This window comes from Prionailurus bengalensis, chromosome D3 (assembly GCF_016509475.1).
Source record: "Prionailurus bengalensis isolate Pbe53 chromosome D3, Fcat_Pben_1.1_paternal_pri, whole genome shotgun sequence".
NCBI classification, from domain to species: Eukaryota; Metazoa; Chordata; class Mammalia; order Carnivora; family Felidae; genus Prionailurus; species Prionailurus bengalensis.
Window position 1 is genome coordinate 21,392,989 of NC_057356.1, and position 21,289 is coordinate 21,414,277.

General features: G+C 42.0%; 1 protein-coding gene across 10 annotated transcripts in view; it reads right to left on the reverse strand.

The window, feature by feature from the left end:
• SFI1 (SFI1 centrin binding protein) overlaps nt 1–21,289 on the reverse strand; it is a 106,279-nt gene that overhangs the window by 26,905 nt on the left and 58,085 nt on the right. For all 10 annotated transcript variants that reach the window (XM_043559190.1, XM_043559188.1, XM_043559189.1 and 7 more), the window contains 7 exons: nt 12,983–13,139; nt 11,462–11,623; nt 9,566–9,636; nt 8,160–8,252; nt 6,018–6,115; nt 4,565–4,631; nt 362–492 (listed from right to left, as the gene is read on the reverse strand). In XM_043559190.1, the coding sequence (XP_043415125.1) occupies nt 362–492; nt 4,565–4,631; nt 6,018–6,115; nt 8,160–8,252; nt 9,566–9,636; nt 11,462–11,623; nt 12,983–13,139 (779 nt within the window). The remainder of the gene's footprint in view (nt 1–361; nt 493–4,564; nt 4,632–6,017; nt 6,116–8,159; nt 8,253–9,565; nt 9,637–11,461; nt 11,624–12,982; nt 13,140–21,289) is intronic.

Consider the following 21,289-nt stretch of genomic DNA (forward strand, 5'->3'; position numbering starts at 1 on the left):
GCAAGCATTTCAGGGAAATCACACTCAAGAATGCCTGCCAAGGCAAAGCAAGGTCCAACCACACTCTGATCCAGAAAGCTAATGGGCAGCTCTAATGGAGCTCACACTGGCTTGCAATGAGGAAAGGGGCATAAAACTCGGGCTGTTTTGAAAGCATTTGCAATAAAGATGAGCAAAAGCTTTCCCAGGAGAAATAGTGGCTGTCTTTTCCTGCTCCATGAAATCAATGAGCCCACCTAATTGAAAAACCAGGAAGAACCAGGGCCTAGGGGCCTAGGAAGCAGAAAAACAACACAAATGGCAGTGGGGGCAGCAGAATTAGACCTGAGAAGCCTGCACAGACAGGAGCTGCACAGCATACCTGTGAAAGAGTGCTGCTCTTGCATTGAGGACACTTTCCTGCTGGTGCCATCGCCAGAGTTTTCTCCATGAGTGAAAGGCCACAGGCAGGGCTCTCTGCTGGAAGTGACTGTCTGCTCTGGACTGCAGCCGCTACAGTAAAACAATGAATGGCCTTTATTTGTACTTTATATTATTTAAAAAAAATGACCTTTCAGGGTCACACTCTAGAGGGACGGTTGCTTTCTACACAAAATTGAGAAAAAGATTAAGATAATAATTTTTTTTTCAATGTTTATTTATTTTTGGGACAGAGAGAGAGACAGAGCATGAACGGGCGAGGGGCAGAGAGAGAGGGAGACACAGAATCGGAAACAGGCTCCAGGCTCTGAGCCATCAGCCCAGAGCCCGACGCGGGGCTCGAACTCACGGACCGCGAGATCGTGACCTGGCTGAAGTCGGACGCTTAACCGACTGTGCCACCCAGGCGCCCCTAAGATAATTATTTTTAATCTTTGTCAACACAATAGGTGAAGAATGAAATATGAGAAGGAAGAGATTTTTACTTTAAAAACAGGTTGAGCATCTCTTCACACATTTGTGTGTGTGTGCATATATACATGCATATATCTAAATGTTTTGTCCTATGTACTAAGTGTTCATACCATTGCCTGTTTTACATCTGCCAGTGCTTACCTCAGTGATATAAATGGGCTTTTTGAACCTTACGAAATTTATCAGTTCTTTGTCATGTGTGTCAGTGTGTCAGTGTTGTTAACAACACTGTTCCCACCCTGTAATATATCTTTTGATTTTATGATGTTTATTTGCAATACAGATTCTTTAAATTTTTATGTAATTATGAAAGGCTACTACTGTATCACTAAATATCAGTAGGAAGACAGAAAACCAACATAAAAAAATACATATGCCTTCATGATCCAAAACTTTGGGATAAAACGTGGTAGATTTTAAAACAGGACCTCAAATTCTTGGGTCTTCCTTTATTGAAAAGTCCCATCCCCTTGAATCTGGGCAGGATAGTGACTGCTTTGATCAACAGAGAATGGTGACAATATCAACATGTGACTTCAGAGGCTAGGTCATGAAAGGCCACACAGCTTGTGTCTGGTTCACTGTGACACTTTTGGAGTGAGCAGCGACACAGGAAGTCTGACCGCCCTGAGGTCACCATCATCATGCGTGAGGCAATCCAAGCCTCTCAGAGAGGCCTGATGTAGGTGCTCTGGTTAACAATCCCAGATGAGCTCAGTCTTCGAGTTATTCCAGTCGAGGAACCAGCCATGTGAGAAGAAACTTCTAGATGATCCTAATGCCCTGCCATCAGACTTCCCAGCTGAGGCCCCAGTAATCATGGAGCAAAGACCAACCATCTTTGTTATGTCTTCTTTCAATTTTTGACCCACAGAATCCATAGGCATAATAAAATGGTTGGGTTTTTTTTTAATTTTTTTTTAATGTTTATTTATTTTTGAGACAGAGAGAGACAGAGCATGAATGGGGGAGGGTCAGAGAGAGAGGGAAACACAGAATCTGAAACAGGCTCCAGGCTCTGAGCAGTCAGCACAGGGCCCGACACGGGGCTCACACTCACGGACCGCGAGATCGTGGCCTGAGCCGAAGTCGGACGCTTAACCGACTGAGCCACCCAGGCGCCCCAAAATGGTTGTTTTTTTAAGCCACTGGGTTTGGGGTGATTTTTCACATAGCAACAGATAACTGAACAGTAAGCATATGTGTGTGTGTGTGAATATATGATATACATACTCCCACACACACAGAGGAAAAAAGATACCAGACTTACTCACCAAATGTTATCTTAAGACTATGGGTGTTTTATTATTTTTTTTCTTTTATGTATTCCTACACTTCTCAAATTATAATGTCTATATATTGCTTAAGGGCATTTACATTTTCAAATGTAAACAGAAGTAGAAGCAATACTATAATGAATCCCCATGAACTTACCATCTAGCACCAACAATCAGCAAACATTTTGCCATTCTTTACGTATTACTTTTTAAAAAGAAAGAAACCCACAATGAATAATATTTTTATCTTTGCCTGAAATAGAAAGAACTGATGTTCTCCCTAAAGAACTTGATGTTCTCTGATGTCATCTCCTTAGATGACGTTCAGATTGTTAGCTAAAGATTTGAAAGAAAAAAAAAAATCCAACAGCAACTAAGCAAGGGCTCTTACTATTTTTCAGACCTTCTATATTATGCAGGCCATGTAAGAGCAGTGTGAGAGATAAGAACACTGACACTTGCCTTGACCTTTCCACCAATGCTGGGTCCCAGTGTCCAGGGGCTCTCTTTTTCCAGGAGGAAAATAGGAGACTCTGTTTCTTTTCCACCTTAAATAAACACTTTTCAACCCTAGCAAGCAGATTCTTTTTCTAAAAGGTCTCTATCTTCTGGTGAGCTTGCATTAAATGAGCTTAAGAGACCAAGTGGCAACATCCTTTCAGAAACAGCCACATCATCCAAAGGAATGTCAAATAATGCAGCAACTCTAAGCATTTTCCAGGTGTGGAAGGCAAACGATGCCCTAGGCTGGTACCACCCAAAGAGCAAGAATTGGGATGATCTTTAGGAAAAACTCCAAAGCAACCAATGGCAGTCTGTCTGTTCACTTGTGTGTTCATTCATTTGTCTAAACATTAGTTGGCACCTTCCCTTTGTCAACACTGTCGAGCTGAGAAGAAAGAGACAGGGTCTACCCTCAAGTAGCTCACAGTCTGGCAGGAGAGAGGCATGTAGACACCTACATAATGATATGATGAATATGCTGGTAAAACCACACATGGTGTGGCGCTGGGGAAAGAGGTAGCACCTGAGCTGAACAGGTAGGAGGGACAGGGAAGTGCAGGTACAGAGATGCCTGGGTGGCTCAGCTGGTTAAGCGACCAGCTCTTGATTTTGGCTCAGGTCATGATCTCATGGTTTGTGAGATCAAGCCCCACACTGAGCTCTGTGCTGACAACACGGAGCCTGCTTGTGATTCTCTCTCCCTGTCTCTGCCACTCCCCTGCCATCTCTCTCTCTCAAAATAAATAAGTAAACTTAAGAAAAAAAGTGCAGGTACAGTGAGAAGCACATTCAGGGAAGTACTTGCAGCTTAGCTGTTATGAAGGAACAGAGTGGTAATAGGAAAGGGCAGAGAAACAGCCAGAGACCAGCTCCCAAAGGAGTTTGTACACCTTGTTAGAAAATTCAGATTCTATCTCAACACTATGAGGAAACAGCCAAATTCTTCAGATTCATGTGTTAGACTTTAGAAGCAGACGGTGGTGGGGGTGGAGAAGGCAGCAGAAAAACAACTGGCAGGAGTTTGGTTTGTGTCTTCCTCCATTTCACCATGGATGGCCAAAAAGAGCCATGGGCAGCACCACTTACTACTGCAATGCCCATGCAGACATTATCAGTTGAACACAAATTCCCCCAAGCCTAAAGGTGGCCTTGAAATCCTTGGTTCAGCACTCTCAACAGCTGCTCCCATCATTACAGCTAATTTGCCACCCTGGTGCTAAATTACAAGGCCTGCGGGAGCAGGAATTTTACTTGGTTTGTATCACAACTGTATTCTCAGTGCTTAGCAGTGTCTGAGGTACAGCAGATGCTAAATGAGTCTTTCTTAAATGGAACTGATTAGAGGGTGCCTGGCTGGCTCAGTTAGAAGAGCATGCAACTCTTCATCTCGGGGTTGTGAGTTTGAGCCCCACGTCCGGTGTAGAGATTACTTAAATAAAACTTTAAAAAGATGGAACTGAATCCTTTCTCAATCTACCTTTACTAATTTGCCAGCCTGACCCTCACATCCTCCCACCTGCTGTGGGTACTGGTCTCACACTGTTTAGTGCTCAGACACAGCACTTACGTTCTGTACCTTTTCCAGTACTTCCTGAAGGTTGGCCACCTAATATAATAAGTGAGTAATGATGTGAATGGAATGGCTGGTTAAGAGCTCATCACTCTCAGCATGTGCGTTTTCCCAGCAGATGAAGGAATGGGGCTTAAGCAAACTTTCCAATGTCACTAGAGGGATCTGGGGGAAATACCTTTGAGCTTTTTACAGCAACCCCTCTTCCAAATCAGAACACTAAGACCCCTTAGTATAGGTCTTTTCCAAGAATCTTTCCAAAGCAAATGGATCCAAGAATGTAACCCAGTGGAATTATCTACTATGAAGTACTCCATACCTGCTTGTATCGTCTCTTCTGAGTATACCGTAACCACAATTTGATACACTTGCATAGCAACGTTATTCTGAAATAAAACACATAACACCAAGGTATTGCCTATTGCACTTTCAGGCTTTGGGTCTTAAAAATGCTGTTTGGGGGCACCTGAGTGGCTCAGTTGGTTAAGCGTCTGACTCTTGATTTCAGCTCAGATCACGATCTCACAATTGTGAGATCAAGTCCTGCATCGGGCTCCGTGCTGAGCATGGAGCCTGCTTAAGAATCTTTTTCTCCCTCTGCTCTGCCCCTGCTCCCATGCACACTCACTCTTGTAAGTAAATGAAATGAAATGAAATGAAATGAAATGAAATGAAATGAAATGAAATAAAGTATTAAAATAAAATAAAATAAAATAAAATAAAATAAAATAAAATAAAATAAAAATGTTGCTTGTTTTTTTAAGACTGGAAAGTCTGGGTGTGGTTACATCTTAGCATTAAAGGCACCCCATGGGTTTCACTCTGGGAGAGAGAGAAAAAAGAACCTATTATTCAACATGAAATCTGTCAACCCGATTTTGGGCTGTGGCTTATCCCCAAATTTTGACAACTTTCTTACAAACCTAAGTAGATCACCAAGCACAGTGTCTCTGGAACTTGAGTAATACATGTGAAATCCCCTAACTATCCTGAACTTTCTGGTTTTATGACTAGTCTGGGGCTTGTAGGACCACCTGGGTCTGTGACAAGCTCCTTTCACAGAAGTGATACTAAGAGTGAGAACCACATTCAGTTCTGTAAACCAGGATTTAGAGCAATGACAGACCCTGATAACTCCAAGTTTAGTTAAATAATGAGATTCTCAACAACCCATTAAAAAAATGCTCCAAAATGGGACCTACAACTATGCGAATCAAGTTGATTATACTACTGGGGAGGAGGGCACATTGAACATTTCTGGCAGCAAGAAAGTGAACAGTGGTTCCCTCTGAAGAACCTAATGAATTGGACTTAGGAATTGGAGGGATTCAGAGAGCTTTCAGTTTTCACTTTATACCTGCCTTCCTCACTGACATGTAGTGCTTATTTATTTTAATTGAATAATTAACTCCAAAAAACTCAAGACACTCTCTGCATTCTTCAAGACCAAGCCACAAATACTCACTCGCCTAAGCCTTCTCTTTAACACTATCAATGCATGAATTCTAAGATGTGAACGTCACTGCAGCCGAAGGATTGAGGCAGAGAACCAGCAGGTACATACTTTAAACTATGGTGACCAAGAACCAACACAAACATCTTCACTCCACCTCTCATCTGATGAGCTAAAAGGAAAATGCAAGCTCAGGAACTGCTGGTTTATAGCAGGGCCTTTCTGAATCTGCCTAGTCATGCAGGGACAGTAAGTGCTCACTTCTGGAGTGCAGCGAGTCAGTCCCCAGAGAGCCCCAGGAGAAGGCCAGAGTTCCTACCTGCAGTGGTCCCAGGCAGCACGCAGTGAGGGGAGCTGCTCCCTCTCTTCCCTCTGCTCAATTCGAGACTGCCAGAGGTTCCAGAACCTGTGCAGCAGCTGAAGTAAAACAGGAAGGAAACAGAGGTTTATTAAGCCAAAAGGTAAAATGATCTCTCTTAATCTATTAGCAAATCCTTACCCCAAAAGACTACAAGTTCCCCCAAAGCAGGAATTACCTTAGCTGGGAGTACCCAACATATAACAAGTTTACAAAATATTTACAGCTAAGCTATACAGAGCTATTGTGGGCCAACATAAAAGGCAAAAAGATGGATTTTCCAGTTTATGGAAATTAGAATGAAGAAGCTGAAGCTATTCCTCATCTGGGCCTCATAGAAGACAATGGCATTTTATCTTTTTTTGTTTGTTTTATTTTTGAGAGAGAGAGAGAAGAGGGGCACACAGGCAGAGAGAGAGATAGGGAGAGGTATACACAGAATCCGAAGCAGGCTCCAGGCTCTGAGCTGTCAGCACAGAGCCTGATGCGGGGCTCAAACTCATGAACCATGGGATCAAGACCTGAGCTGAAGTCGGATGCTTAACTGAGCCACCCAGGTGCCCCAACAATGCCATTTTAAAAGTTAAAACCGATCTTGTCAGATATTACTGCTTATGAAATAGGCTTGCCAAATAAAAAAGAAAAAAAGTTTAACTTCAATCTAATCAAGGCCTTAAATCTGTTAGTTTCCACGAACAATATTTTAAAAAAAGAAAGATGAAATGGCATCAAAAGGAAACCGATAAATCGAGAGTATGGAATATTGTACAAAATAGTTGGCCCTTCTTTTCCAAAAATCAGTGTGATTGAAAAAAAAAGTACACCTTATGCTAAGTGAACTCAGTCACAAAAGGGTATGTACTGGGGGCACCTGAGTGGCTCAGCTAAGCATCTGACTTTGGCTCATGCCATAATCTCAGCTGTGCTGACCGCTCAGAGCCTGGAGCCTGCTTCAGATTCTGTGTCTCCCTCTGTCTCTGCCCCTCCCCTGCTCATGCTCAGTCTCCGATTCTCAAAAATAAACGCTAAAACAAACAAACAAAGGGCATGTACTGTAAATATGAGGTTCCTACAGTAGTCAAATTCATAGAGACAGAAAGGAGAAAGGTGGTTGTCAGGTACTGGGGGTGGAGGGGGGAGGAGAATGGGAAGTTAGTGTTTGATGGAGACAGAATTTTAGTTTTTCAAGATGAAAAAAGTTCTGGAGATGGATGGCAGTGATGGTTGCACAATAATGGGAATGTGCTCAATGTCACTGAATTGTACTCTTGACAGTGGTTAAGATGATAAATTTTGTTATTTTTTTTTTACTACAATTACAAGATAAACATGTTAAACAAAAGAAGTAGAAAGAGGAGGGCTGTTATTAAGAGGCTTAAAGATATAACCAAATATAGTGAGTCACCAACCCTTTATTGGATCCTGGTTTGAAAAAAACATCTATAAAGACATTTTGAGGGCAACTGTGAAGATCTGAATATGGGCTGGGCATTGGATCAAATTAGGGAATTACTGTTCATTTTATTAAGGATGACAATGATATTGTGGTTATGAAGGAAAATGTTATTTTTGGGCGATGCATGCCGAAAAGTTTAGGCGTAATGTTTCATGTTGTCTGTAATTTACTTTAAAATGATTCAGCAAAAAAATGTAAATATTAATAATCAGCTAATATTTGAATTTAGATTGTAAGTATATAAATGTTCATTATATTGTTCTTTATATTTTTCTGTATGTTTGAACATTTTCATAATGAAAAACAAAACCAAAAAACCCCATCCTCCTAAACCCAGAAACACAATCTATAAGTAGAGATAGGATGTTTGTTGCCCTCAGGTAAACCAACCACTGAAGAGAACAGATTCCCAGTGCAAACACCACCTGGAATGCAAGACTCAAAGTGTATTCCCTAGATCAGGAGCCTGACCTCTGAGTCTGCTATCAAGTTTCTGAGCAAACAGATAAAAAATGAGATTAGGGAAAACCAAGAGTTAGCCAGTATGGCTAACTAGAGAAAATGGACACCAAGGTTTTGGAGTCTAAAAAGTCTGGACAAAACTCTACAATGGCCATCAGAGGTCCCTTCATACAGATGACCCTCACCATTATGTCATGCTGCTGGTGAGCGAGGTTCCTTTTTATTTGCTGGAGACGGGCGTGGGTCACATTGTCTTTTAGGGCTCGAAAACAGAAGTGCTGTGAATTGAAGGAAGGACACAACTAGTTACAAATCAGCAGCATCTGTAAAAGTAAGCCAGAGGCTCAGTCGTGGATATTCACAGCTGCTCCCATGTCCCTGGGATCCTTTCTGCTTTGAGATTCAGTTGGGAGTCTGATACAAGCCAGCCCACACAGTAGGCACTTAATAAATAGCTGTCTAACTGATCCTCCGCTGTCCACTGTTACTGCACAAGAACAAACACACCCTCACCTCTGACCAGGAGAGATACCATGGCCCAGAGGGAACACTACAGACAAAGGTTAAAAACATCAACTTTGCCTCTCAGAAAAAGAGACAGACTTTTAGCTTATGGTGTGTTTTTTTCAAGCCATGTGTGTGTGGAGGGGGTGTCAACATGCACACTTATACAATTAGAAAGTAGTTTTGTAGAATAGAATCAAAGGAGGAGAGGGAAGCCTTGGTGAGTAGGGGGGCTGGGGTAGGGGCAAGACGCGAGACTGGCTCCAGCTCCAGCAATACTGCCTCACATGTCACCTAAGCAAAGCCTATTCTCCAATGCCCTGGGCTCCAGTTTTCTGAGACAGAAGTGAAGCGTTTAGGGGTTTTCATATTGTGGTCTGTGGAACCCCAGAGGCTCCTGAAAGTGTCTGAAGATCTCCTTATGTGGTGAGGGTTGGGGAGAGCAGCAGAAGAGGGACTACTCCCCAGACCCTGCTTCATCCGCAGAATTTCTGTGTTGATTGATTTCACAGACTAGGTTCCCACAATTAAAAAGAGGGCCCGCCCTTGGGGTCGTGAGTTCAAGTCACATATTGGGTGTAGTAGAGAGTACTTAAAAACAAAAGAAGAAAAAGAGGGCCCACCATGTAAAAAAGTGCAGTACTAGATCACCTCCAAGTTTCCCTTACAGCTCCAGACCCTCTGACCCCACACCATTACCATTTCTTATCCAAAATGAAAACAGGGACACGTACAATGGAACAGAGCTTCTTGAGTGAAGCTAATCCCACAACCAGATATACTTGAAGAGCATTATGTGGGCCTGGGTTCCCCAAAAGTGGATGGTTAAGCAGGGTTGGTAACTATGGTTTTGAAGCAACTCCTATGTGTAGATAGGCTTTCTATTATAAAGTGTGCTTTCTTCTTATCACATACTATATAATTAGTTTATAGTTTTTATAATTAGTTTATAGAGTTTTTTAAACATGGTAATGTCACATCTTGGACCTTGGTCAGTTGTGCTGTTAAATATTAAACACTAAAACTTTGGCAGTTCCTGAGGAAGAAAAAAAAAAAAAAAGGCCTTGAGAGGCTTCCGTGTTCTCACCAGCAAGCTGTGTCTGCTGTGATCTTCTGCCGCCTTCCACTGGGCCGCTTCTTCAGTGCACAGCAGCACATCTGCCAGGGAGTTAAGGCCTTTCATCTCAAAAGTGTTCCCACCCCAGCACACTGCAACCCAGTGACCCATCGGGAGGGTCCTGGCTTGAGGGAAAACAGGCATGCCAGGTGGCCTACGTCCACCTCTGCCTCCTCTTGATGATCCCAGGAAGAGGAGGAGGCAAAGGGAAACTGTGTGAGTTGCTTATCAAACAGTTGGCCTTGCCTTTCTCCCTTCTGATGCCCATTTGATGACAGGCAAGAACAGTTGAGATAAATTGCCACGAATTACAGTAAACATTTGCAAGTAACCTTATCTAAAGCTCTCCTGTCTTCCTGCATCCTTTGTTTTGGCACCAAAACCCCAGTCAGATGTTTCAGCTAAAAACCTTGGAGTTATTTTCAAACCTTCTCCTCCCACTCTCTCCATCTACTGGGCTGCCAAGTCCATCTGGTCTCCTCTGAAATCTCTCCTGCTTTTCTGTTCCCACCCCTGATGCCCTGCAGTGCATCTGACTTGCTCCTCACACAGACTGGCGAGAGTCTCATGTAACTGCTCTCCTCGTGCCAGCTTTGCCCTGTAATCCAGACCTCTCAAGTACAAACCTGCTCCATCACTTCTCTTCTTAAACACCTCCAGAGGATCCCCAGTGCCATCAGGAGAAAGCCCAAATTCCTGACCGCTGCATCCAGGGCTCTACAAGCTGTTCCCTAGCCTGCATCTACCTGCACTGCCCTACTGCCATCCATACCCCCACAGCTCTGTAACAGATCCCTGTCACTGCCCTTGGATCTTTTCTTCATCTATGTGTAAACGCCATTCTTTCCACCTGAAACACTCTTCCCGACTTTGCTAGGTGACCTTGTGATCCTTTAAGGACAAAGTCAACTCAAGCCCCACCTCCTTGACTGAATCTGCACATCTGGGCACATACTGTAATGAGGGCAGTGATTATGGACATGTGCACAGGAGTCAAAGCACCGGAGTCAAATGCCTGGGTTAAAAGCTCCTGGCTCTGCCCAATGATATGCTGTGACTTTGACAATAATTGAGCCCCCTTGAATCTCGGTTTCCTCATCTATAAAATGGAAATACTGACATCTACTCCACAGGGTTGCTATGAGGTTTAAACAGATAATGCATAGTCTGTACATGGTAAAGCCCAATAAATGGAAACTATGATCATAATGTTAGGGCTGCCAAGAAACACACAGCCATGGCTATTTCCACCACCTAGTGGGTAAAGAAAAGCAATGAAATGGCAACATAAAATTCAGGATAGTGGGATTACCACTGAGGGGGAGGAAAGGGAATGCAATCAAGGATGAACAGTGTTAGCAAATTGGCAGGGTTCTAATTTCTTTTTTTCATGTTTTTTTATTATTTATTTTTGAGAGAGAGAGAGAGAGAGAGAGAGACAGACCACGAGTGGGAGAAGGGCAGAGAGAGACGGAGACACAGAATCCAAAGCAGGCTCCAGGCTGTCAGCACAGAGTCTGATGCGGGGCTCAAACTCACAAACCGTGAGATCATGACCTGAGCCGAAGTCGGACAATTAACTGACCGAGCCACCCAGGTGTCCCAGCAAGGTTCTAATTTTTAAGTTGGGTAGTGGGTACATAGGTATTTTAATACCATTCATTAAACTGTTAATGTGTACTACACATACTCTTTTGTAAGCACATGTCCAGTGAAAAATTTTTTAAAGAGAAAACAGAGATCAGGACCACCTTATATTGTCAGTAATTGTTTTCCAAATATCTCCTGCCCTTTGTCTCAAAGGTTGCTGAGCTCATGATGCCCTGGCTGTGGTGATGGATAGGGCTGGGTGACTGAAAAGGATACAGTGTTTCCAATGAGTAAAGGCCCGCCGCATTGCCATCTTCCTGGCCAGCCCTTCCACGCGTGCGTGCACAGCATACAAACTCTCCTTCCGCTCCCAGGCCCACTGCCAATCACAAAAGTGTGTCTGGAGCACAGTGACCCGGTGGAATCGCTCAGCCATGTCTGCAACAAAGAAAGTAACTACGTGCTGCCCCCTGCAAGGTTGAGAGATGAGCTGGAAGCATCTTTAAGATAAGCTGCACCCTACTACTGGCAGACAGCAGGGATTCGAGGATGTTCTTACTAAGAATTCTAAAATAAAAGTTTTTTTTAGGCAGGGGAGGGTAATTTGGAAGCCCTTAGCTACACTTCTTCTCTCCAAGGAAAGAGAAAAGGTCTGTAATTTTAGGGAGGAGGATGTTACAAAATCAGTTCTATTAAAGAGTTGAGGCTTCCACTTAACTACTGATGACCAGGAATGGTGGCGGCTGCTTTCAAAGAAGACTCTTTCACATTTGCCTCTTTACTGATGTCTCCTGGGTGGGACTTCAGGGATTGACTCAATGACACAACTTGGTCACCATGCTGGCAAAGGTGTTTTTCGAGCTTTTAGCCAGACTGATCCTGGCTGCCAGTCACCTGCTTTTAATACTAATTAGCTAATGGCCTGATGAACTGAAGTCCAGGAAGTGGAAGGGAATTGGTCCTGGAATTCAAATGCTGTAAAGAGGGGCACATTAGTCAGTGCCTAAATAACAGCTTATCATGCTAAATAGCTTCATGCCTTCACCTTCCAGGCTTGGGCAACCAGACAGTGGGTCTCCTTCATTATCCTCAGACAGACACATTCAAACTCTCCCAAAAGGCAGTGCTGGCCTGGCAGCCCAGGAGGGAGGCCTGGGTGAAAGCCAGCCATGTCTAGCACGCTGCTTGACTCACTTCTGTGTGGGCTCCAGAAACCAAAGTACAGAAAGTACCAACGATCATGATCAGTGTGTTATTACTTCTGAACTCTAATTGGGAAACTAAACCATGAGAATAGTGGTTAAAAAAACCCTCAATATCCTATATCACATGGGTTGCATAATTGGGGAGAAGTAGAAACAATCCAAATATCTATAGATACAAGAATGGCTAAATAGATTAAGGTAAGCCATCCTACAAAATGCAGACAATCATTAAAAAAATAACATTTATGAAGAATACTGAAAGACACAGGAAAATGTTTAGTTGTGTAGAAAAAGATACAAAGTTGTATGTATCCTATTAATCATAATCACAGTATTTATGTAATAATTAAACCCTGTTGAAAAAAAAAATATTTTTAGTGGAAAAGGCCAGAAGGAAATAACTTAAATGTGAATTGAAGATGATGTATGTTCCTCCTCAATCTCTTTTTTCCAAAATTTGTGGCATAATGTGGTTATCTCTATTTTTTTTTCCTTTGGTTATATCTCTCCTAATAAAGAGCAGCACCACTGGCAGAAGACTGTAAATTGTGACATGATCCTCTGTCTCTGGAGCCTGGGACTTCCTGCTCACCCTTCTGCTGTCTCTTCACTCTGCGGACCTGCAGGTATCCAAGCCAGGCCTTCAGGGATTTCCACTTTTGCCAGTGCTGATGGTGTTTCACTGCGGAGACCATCTTCTGTCTCTCCTTCTGGACATACAGGAGCTGTTCCCGCCACTGTGACCAAGCCTGAAAGCCAGAGAAAAGGCAACAATCAAAGGAGAGGCAGGAAAACAGAGGTGAAGAAACTGAGATACAAAGCTAAAAGTAGAAACAAGGAAGTAACAACTCCCAAGCAGGATCATGAGCTATAGAAATTTGCAGTGAAAGGCTCTTTAAGAAGGACATTCTACTTCCAGAAAGTAATTTATTTTCTGGATTAAGAACAAGGAGGGGTGCCTGGGTGGCTCAGTGGGTTAAGGGTCTGACTATGGCTCAGGTCATGATCTCACAGTTGTGGGTTCGAGCCCCATGTCAGTCTCTGTGCTGATAGCTCAGAATCAGAACCTGAAGCCTGGTTCAGATTCTGTGTCTCCCTCTCTCTCTGCCCCTCCCCCACTCATGCTCTGTCTCTCTCTCTCTCAAAAATAAACATTAAAAAAAATTTTTTTAAAAGAACAAGGAAAAAGAGGAATAATAAAATCAACGAACAGACAAGAAGCTGTGACAATCCAACGGGTGATATATTTAATTCAGATTTGGGATAGGCGAGGGTCTGCCTTTCTCTCCCAAGTGGGAGGAAGCCTATCGTCTCAGGCACATTAGCTTCTGGGAAGTGTGACCTGCAGAAGTTGAGGGTCTACAAAAGGATTCCCTCAAGACTATCCATAATTGTGCACCCTTAGCAAAGTCTTCATGTGTGCCTAGCTATATGCATGCCCTAGTTCGAAGATGACAGTCTCAGATGACAACTTCATACCTTCTTTTCTTAAACCTGTAACACCTATTCTCCTTTCCTTCCTCTCAGCTGACTACCATTCTTCCTATTTCACCAAGAAAATAAAAGCTATCAAAAGAGAATTTTCTCAAGCTTCTCTCACATCTACCTACCCACCTACCCACAGGCTCTGCCTTCTCTCTGGCTACTCTGAATAAAGTATCCATACTCCCTTCCATCAGAAGTTCACCCCCCACTATGGATACATCCCATGTCTCTCACCTTCTCAGGCTCATCACTGGCAATTTCCCCTCCTTCTGCATCATTGGTTTTCACCCTCTACTAGGTTTTTAAAATCAGCGTATGAATGTGCTATTATTTCTCCAATCCTAAAACGCAAATCCTTTCAGGGATATGACAATCGAAAACAACAGATGACCTCTGATTGGACCCTGGACCTGACACTAAAATAGCAATAATCTACGGTTTAAATATGAATTGTATTGTAGATATTACCATATTAATATTGAATGTCTTAGATATGATAATGATATTGTGATTATATAGAAGAACATCCTTATTTTTAGGAGATAGAAGCTAAAGTATTTAGGGTAAACTTTTATGTCTGCAACTTTAAGCGACTCAGAAAATACAAAGAAATATATTGATATACTTAGAGAAAGCAAATGTAGGAAGATGTTAGCAATAGGATAAACCAGTGAAGAGAATACAGTATCTGTCATTTGGTGTTTGTCAAAAATAAAAAGCTGTGGGGAAAAGATTACTGTCACAAAAAACACTACCCGAAAGGAATAAATCAGATTCCCAAGCAAACCACCACTTTGCCATCCAGCTAACACTGGAGTTCTTTTCTTTCCAAACTCCTCAAAAGAAGGGTCTATTTTCTAATTTCTCTTTTCCCAGGAAGGCCTTCATGAATCCTCTCCCCATCAGACTCACTGAAACTGCTCTTACCAAGAGCATCAATGATCTCCGCGTTGCTCAATCCAAAGGTCAAATTCCACTCCTCACCTTCCCTGACCTGCCAGAAGCATCTGACATGGCCAATCAGGCCTGCAGATTCTCCAGGCTACCTTCGCCTTTATTCCTCCCAGGCTCAGTCCTGGGACTAATCGCCCTCCCCCCACGACCCCCCAAGCTATACTCACTCCCTTTGTCCTTTGATGCAGTTTCATGACTAAATACCAACTGCATGCCAAGAACTCCCAAATTTACATCTCAGGTCTGGACCTGTCCTCCATACACCACATATATTCAACTGCTTCCTTCACATTTCCTTGAGGATGTTCAAAAGGCCTATAATATAGGCTGAAGACACAAAGCTCAGAATGGAGCTAACTCCCCTCCATCTTCCCCATTTTACTAAATGGCAACTCCACTGTTCCAGTTACTTAGGCCAGAAACCTGGGAGTCACCTTGGACTCTTTCTCTGAAGCTTTACGTCTTAACCATCTATTAGCGAGTCTTGTCAGCATTACCTTCAAGGTATACCCAGAATCCAACACCATCTTGCTATCATCCTTGTCTAGAATCCCACCTGGGATTTTGTAATAGCTTCTTAACTGCTCTCCCTGCTTTCATTCTTGATCTTTTATGGTCTATTCTTAACACAACAGCTGAAACCAGGGATGCAAGCCTCCCTGGAACCCACAATTTAGACATATGGCTTCTAGCTGCCTCTGACCAGAGTCACGTAGCCCCTACTTACTATTTAAAAAAACCTGTAAAGGGGCGCCTGGGTGGCGCAGTCGGTTAAGCAGCCGACTTCAGCCAGGTCACGATCTCGCGGCCCGTGAGTTCGAGCCCCGCGTCAGGCTCTGGGCTGATGGCTCAGAGCCTGGAGCCTGTTTCTGATTCTGTGTCTCCTTCTCTCTCTGCCCCTCCCCCGTTCATGCTCTGTCTCTCTCTGTCCCAAAAATAAATAAATGTTGAAAAAAAAATTTAAAAACAAAAAACAAACAAAAAAAAACCTGTAAAGATGCCTCAGGGAGTAACATAAACTTGCCTCTCAACAACTCTGTGGGATGCTGTTCTGCCTGAGATAACAAAAACAATGTGTTGTGTTTGCCAGAAAAAAAATAATAATTTGCAGCTTAGTGATAGTTACAGGATGTAGAACTTTTGCCTTTGTACTCTAGAGATGACATCGCTAATGCAATCCCTATGAATGTTCTGCAGTTCCAGGCCCATAATGCAGAACAACCGGGTCCCTGAAGCAGAACGACCATCTCACTACAATCACACTGAAACCAGACTGGGAGATGCCAAAAGGGACAAGATGATCAAGGAAGGAAGTGTGATAGCTGACCTAACTCTAATCAAGTGTGATCCAAGACCCTGAGACCCTTACCCTGAATTTTCACCCTTTAAAAACCCCTGCTTGTAAAGCCATTAGAGTGTTTGGGACTTTTGTTTCATTTATTTATTTTTAATGTTTATTTTTGAGAGAGAGAGCAAGTGAGCACAGGCAGGGGAGGGTCAGAGAGAGGGGGGACAGAGGATCCAAAGTGGGCTCTGCACGGACGGCAGAGAGCCCAGAGAGCTGAAGTCGGATGCTTAACCAACTGAGCCACTCAGGTGCCCAAAACAGTTTGGGACTTTTGAACATTACCTTCTCGTTCTCCTTGGTGGTGCCACGCTAATAAGTAGCCTATCTTTCTTCACAGCAAAAGTTTGGTATCAGTTTTTATTGGCTTGCTGTGCATTGGATGGATGAACACTTGTGGGTTTGGTTACATAGCTAGAGTGATCCTTTTTGGTTTATTTTGGTTATGTCACTTAAATCTCTCCTTTTTATGGGACAGTTTTCTTCCCTGCCTCTTTTCCTCTTTCATGCCACCAATTTTTCAGAGACACTAAACATGTCCCACATTTTAGATTTGGCTGATTGTCTCAGCAAGGGTCTTTGACTTTTCTCCTTGATCCCTATATTTCCTGGGAACTGATAGTTAGATTCATGTTAGACTTGGTTGGAGTCATGTTCAAATTTTTAGGCAAGAACACTTCTCAAGTGGTGCTGGGGCCTCCCACTACCTCGCATCATGAGGCACATCATGGCTGGCTGCCCCAGTTTTAGCCATGTCAAGACTGTCAGTGGCTTCAGATGAAGTTAGCCTGATCCCTCCATTACTTTTCCTCATGGTCTTCTCAGTCAGTGGTTGCTGCTTAGATCCATTTTCTCATTAGGGGTGGCAAAACTGATTTTCTGATTCTAGTAATCCTTCTGCATCTACTAACTGGAATTTTGTAAAGAGGCCTACCCTCTGGTTTTGCAAAGATATAGTTTATACAGAAAAGGCAGGGAAAATGCTTGATTTTTTGCTTTCATTAATTTTATTTTATTTTTTTTTTGAGAGAGAGAGAGAAAGAGAGAATGAATATATCCCAAGCAGGCTCCATGCCCAGTGCTCGGCCTAACATGGGACTCACTCATGATCTGAGTTGAAATCAAGACTTGGATGCTTAACCAACTGAGCCACCTAGGCTTTCATAAATTTTCTAATTGAGTAAATGCTCTAACAACCCAAATATGTGACCAGTGAGTTCCTCTTCCCCCATTATACATGCATGGATTTTTATATATTTGATGTGTTTTCATTCACTGCAGTCATTACTTTCTGAGGTCCCAATTGTTCTATCGTAAGTCTATGAGTCTTTTGGCTGAGTTCTGACACAATTCCATTAGCCTTTGCTAATTTCCTCACTTTCCAGCAGACTATATCCTGGGCTTATGATGTCCATATCCTGCTCTAGACCTGGAATCAGCCATTTCTCCAAAAAGCCTCAGTTCCTTTCAGCCAGGACATAACAGAGACCATAACTTGGGCACTGGGAATGCTAAATGCCGTACATTCTCGCTACTCATTGCTTCTAATTTTTCAGTAAATAGAACTAGAAATACATTTTTTAAGTTAAAAAACATCTTAAGTCCATATTGATATTTACATTTCCAATCTCAGATGACAGGGCTTTTTATTTAATTTCTTTTATATTTGTAATCTTTTCTTTTAAACTGAAAATCATGATTCCCAATGCCACTGCCATAGTCATTTGCTCTATTTCACAATGTAGCTATAATAGTTTCTAAACCTGCCATGAACAATAAGACTACTGAATGCGGGTTTTGGATTTCCTAGAAGTTCTTTGTGTCCTTAGAATGCATCCCACTAGGGATGAACAGTCAAAATATTCTATTTTAAAGTTATTTGAAGTAATTATTTTCTCTGTATAGTCATGGCTACAAATTTAAGTTTGTTTTAGTGTGCCTCAAAATTCTAGGGATTGCTTTTTTTCCTTTTTGATTCACTTGAGTGTTTTTTTTTTAATTATATAAAATATCTACACGGTTCAAAGTTAAAATTGTATAAGAAAGTAAAATCACAGAAATATTTTGTTTCCACACTATTCCCTGCAACCCCCTACCACTAACAAACCACTTTTTGTTAGTTTTGGGCTTATTTTTCCCTTAGTTCTTCTCAAAAATATAAACACACATGTGTACACACACACACACACACACACACCTCTCTCTTTCTTCCCAAAAGGCAGCACATGATGAACCAAAGGGATCCCATTAAGAAGTAAGTGTGATCATATCACCCTCGCTCAAAGACAGCAGCTTCTTACCTCTACTGGAATAAGAACCAAAGCCTTCATGGGCGTAGCCTGCAATACCTTACCTACAGTCTCTGCCTCCTTATGTACTTCATGACCTAATCCTTCTTACTCTCCCTCTCATGCTCATCAACATATCACAAGACGGATCAAGTTCATGGACGGGATGACTCAGTACCATAAACATGACAATTTTCCCCAATCTAATGTAAAAAGTCAGTGCGTTATAGTAAAAATCCTAGTAGGCTTAGAGGTGGAACTTGACAGTTGATCCTAAAATTAGTAAGAAAGAGTAAAAAGAATAGGTAAGGTGATTTTACAAAGATCGAGAATAAAACAGGTCATCCTTTTTCATGTATAAAGACAAGAGATAGCTCGTAAAAGTAGAAACAGTAATAAACAGCTAACACTTACTGAGCTTTCCATATTCTAGGTATTGCTCTAAGCCTAGTATATGTATCATCACACTTAATCTTCAACAAACCTATGAGGTAGGCACTATTATTATCTACTTACAGATAAAAAAAAATCTAAGGTACAGGGAGGGTAGGTAACTCATTAAAAGGTACAAAGCAAATAGGTGATTGAGGTGGAAACCTAGGTAGTCTTTCTTACCTGCTTTATTCAATCACAATTAATAGTGTGGTATTGGCTCAGAGAGAGAAATACAGACCAATGGAATGAAGAGCCCAGAACAGACCCATGAATAACTGGGACTTTATAGTGAAAGTAGATTAATAATCATATAAAAAAGATAAAGGACAGGGGCACCTAGGTGGCTTAGTCAGTTAAGCATCTGACTCTTGATTTTGGTTCAGGTCATGATCTCACAATTTGTGAGATCAAGCCCCATGCAGAGCCTGCTTGGGAGTCTCTCTCTCTCTCTGCCCCTCCCCGCCTCAAAATAAATAAGTAAACTTAAAAAAAAAAAAAAAGATAAAGGATGGATGAATCAGCAAATAGTGCTGCAGCAATTAATTATCCATACGGAAAATGACAAATTAAGACCCTTTTCACACAATTTATAAAATTAAACCCAAAATATATTAAAGACCAAACCATAAGATACACGAATAAATTAGGCTACTGTGAAATTAATAATATATGTATGGAAAAAAAGGCATCATAAGCAAAGCAAAAAAAATTTTTTTTTTTTTAAATTTTTTTTCAACGTTTATTTATTTTTGGGACAGAGAGAGACAGAGCATGAACGGGGGAGGGGCAGAGAGAGAGGGAGACACAGAATCGGAAACAGGCTCCAGGCTCTGAGCCATCAGCCCAGAGCCTGACGCGGGGCTCGAACTCCCGGACCGCGAGATCGTGACCTGGCTGAAGTCGGACGCTCAACCGACTGCGCCACCCAGGCGCCCCAAAAAAATTTTTTTAAAAAGCTATAGACTGGAAAAAAGCACGTGTAAAATATGTAACACTCAAAAGATTAGCTTTTGGTTTTTATTGTTTTAAATTTATTTATTTATTCTTGAGGGGGGAGGGAGAAAGAAGATGAGAGGGAGGGAGGGAGGGAGGGAGACAGAGAGAGAGAGAGAGAGAGAGAGAGAGAGAGAGAGAGAATATGAATGAATGAACCCCAAGCAGGCTCCACACTTTCAGCACAGAGCCTGACACGGGGACCAAACTCACAAATCGTGAGATCATGACCTGAGCCGAAATCAAGAGTCAGACATTTAACCAACTGAGCCACCCAGGCACCCCTAACATCAAAAGATTAGTAAGCAGAATCTAAAACAATGTATTTAATACAAAATCAGTATTTAAATACAAATCAGTATTTAAATACAAATCAGTATTTAAATACAAATCAGTATTTAAATACAAATCAGTATTTAAAAAAAGGGGGGGTGGTGCCTGGGTGGCTTAGTTAAGCATCAGACTTGGGCTTAGGTCATGATCTCACAGCTCATGAGTTTGAGCCCTGCGTTGAGCAGCCTGGAGCCTACTTAGGATTCTGTGTCTCCCTCTCTCTCTGTCCCTCCTCTGCTCATGCTTTATCTATCTCCTTCTCTCTCTCTTAAAAATAAACATTAAAAAATTTAAAAAAAAAGGTCAAATAACCCAACATAATAAAGAGTGAGGAATGTAAACAAGCTCAAAAGCAGAAACCCAAATGCAAACAAGCATCTGAAAAGATGCTGGGCCTCACCAGGAATCAGTGAAACACAAATTAAAGCAACAGTGAATTACTGTTCCATACCTATCAAATTGGTGAAGATGACCAAGTCTGGCAATGCACAGTGCTAAGGAGGCAGAAAGAAATGAGAACTGAAACGTTAGCACTTAAATCGGCACAACACTGGAAAGCAACTAGGCAATCCTTAATAAAGACAGAGAGATGAATACCCAATGAACCAACAAGGTCATTTCCAGGAACCAGAATACAGAATCTTTCAGACTCTTGCACAATAATATATGTTTAAAAATGCTCTCTGCAGAACCATTTGTAATTGAAAATATGTAGAAGTAATCAATAGTCCATCATTAGCATAAATACTGACTACTATTGAAGCAGATAAACCGTACCTTATTCATACAATGGCATAGTGTACGGTTAATAGATCTCTACATACCTACAAGGATACACCTCAAAAATATACTGTTGCATAAAAAAGGCAAGCTGCATAGTAATGCCCAGTATGACACCATTCATCAATTTCCTAACTACACAAAACCAGAACATTTCTTCTTTGTGGTATGTATGCACACATTTCTACAAGTGAAAAAGAACACAAGGGAATGATAACCTTGTATCAGTGCAGGGGACATCTCTGAGGATGGATGGTGGCAGAATGGAGGAAGAGCAGGGCTTGAG